The sequence below is a fragment of the Pterocles gutturalis genome, unplaced genomic scaffold (genome assembly GCF_000699245.1).
Source record: "Pterocles gutturalis isolate BGI_N339 unplaced genomic scaffold, ASM69924v1 scaffold17874, whole genome shotgun sequence".
NCBI classification, from domain to species: domain Eukaryota; kingdom Metazoa; phylum Chordata; class Aves; order Pterocliformes; family Pteroclidae; genus Pterocles; species Pterocles gutturalis.
Window position 1 is genome coordinate 1 of NW_010133587.1, and position 1,533 is coordinate 1,533.

The window sequence follows — 1,533 nt, forward strand, 5'->3', positions numbered from 1 at the left end:
CAGACAGATGGACACAGACAGACACAGGTGGGCAGGTGGAGACAGATGGACACGAGCAGGTGGACGGACAGACGGACATGGGTGAGCAGATGAACACAGGTGGGCAGATGGATGGACAGATGGACACAGGTGGGCGCACTGGGATGTGCATGGATGGACAGATGAACAGGAAGAAATGTTTAGGGATGGATGGATGGCCAGATGGACACAGACAGAGGGACAGAGCCGGGGATGGATGGACAGCCGTCCGGCCGGTACCTGCACAGGTCCTGAGCCTGGGCGCTGAGCTCCTGGACTTGCTGCTCCAGGCCCCGCAGCCGCCTCTCGCTGTCCCCCAGCTCCCGCTGCAGGTTCCCGGCCACCTCCCGGCTGGCCTCCGCCTGCCCACGGGCCTCCTGGGTGGCAGGGTCAGCCTTCATCAGTCTCATTCTCATCCTCACCATCATCATCATCCTCATCATTGTTGTCATCATCACTGTTGTCATCCTCCTCACCACCACCATCATCCTTGCCCTCATCATCGTCATCCTCATCATCCTTATTGTCATCATCATCCTCCTCACCATCATCATCATCCTGACCATTGTCATCATCATCCTGACCGTCGTTATCATCCTTATCATCGTCAGCATCCTCGCCATCGTCACCATCATCATCCTTATCATCATCACCCTCACCTTCATCATCCTCACCATCATTGTCATCATCATCCTCACCATCATCATCATCCTTCATCATCATCATCATGATTGTCGTCATCATCCTCCTCACCATTGCCATCATCATCTTCACCCTCACCATCATTGTCATCATCGTCACCATCATCATCGTGATTCTCATCATCCTCTCCACTTTCATCATCCTTATCATCATCATCATCTTCACCATCATCATTCTCACCATCATCCAGATCCTCACTATTGTCATCCATCCTCATCATCCTCACCATCATCCTCATTGTGATCTTCGCCATTGTCATCGTCATCTTCACCATCGTCATCCTCGCCATCATCGCCATCATCGTCATCATCCTCATCATTGTCATCATCATCCTCATCATCGTCTTCATCCTCATCATCCTCACCGTCATCCAGATCCTCACCATCGTCATCCATCCTCACCATTGTCCTCATCCTCATCACGATCCTCACCATTGTCATCGTCATCTTCACCACTGTCATCCTCGCCGTCATCATCCTCACGTCATCATCACTCTCATCATTGTCATCCTCACCATCATCATGATCCTCACCATCATCATCGTGATCCTCGCCATCATCCTCATCATCCTCTCCATTGTCATCATCCTCATCGTCATCATCTTCACCATCATCATCCTCTTCACCATCGTCATCCTCACCATCCTCACCATCATCATGATCCTCACCATCGTCATCATCATGTCACCATTGCCATCATCCACACCATTGCCTTCATCATCATCATCCTCACCATCATCACCCTCCACCTCACCATCACCACAACCCTCATCCTCATCCTCACCCACCCCACCGTCCCTGTCCCCCCGTCCCC

At 51.7% G+C, this 1,533-nt stretch overlaps 1 protein-coding gene across 1 annotated transcript; it reads left to right on the top strand.

Annotated features, from left to right (window-relative positions):
- Window positions 1-308: 308 nt before the first annotated feature.
- On the top strand, window positions 309-1,402 carry LOC104467505 (the record flags this gene model as incomplete). Its single annotated transcript, XM_010081297.1, has 3 exons — window positions 309-642; window positions 674-922; window positions 1,095-1,402. Coding segments are annotated over 3 exons (891 nt in total), but the record flags the coding sequence as incomplete, so codon positions are not given.
- Window positions 1,403-1,533: the final 131 nt, after the last annotated feature.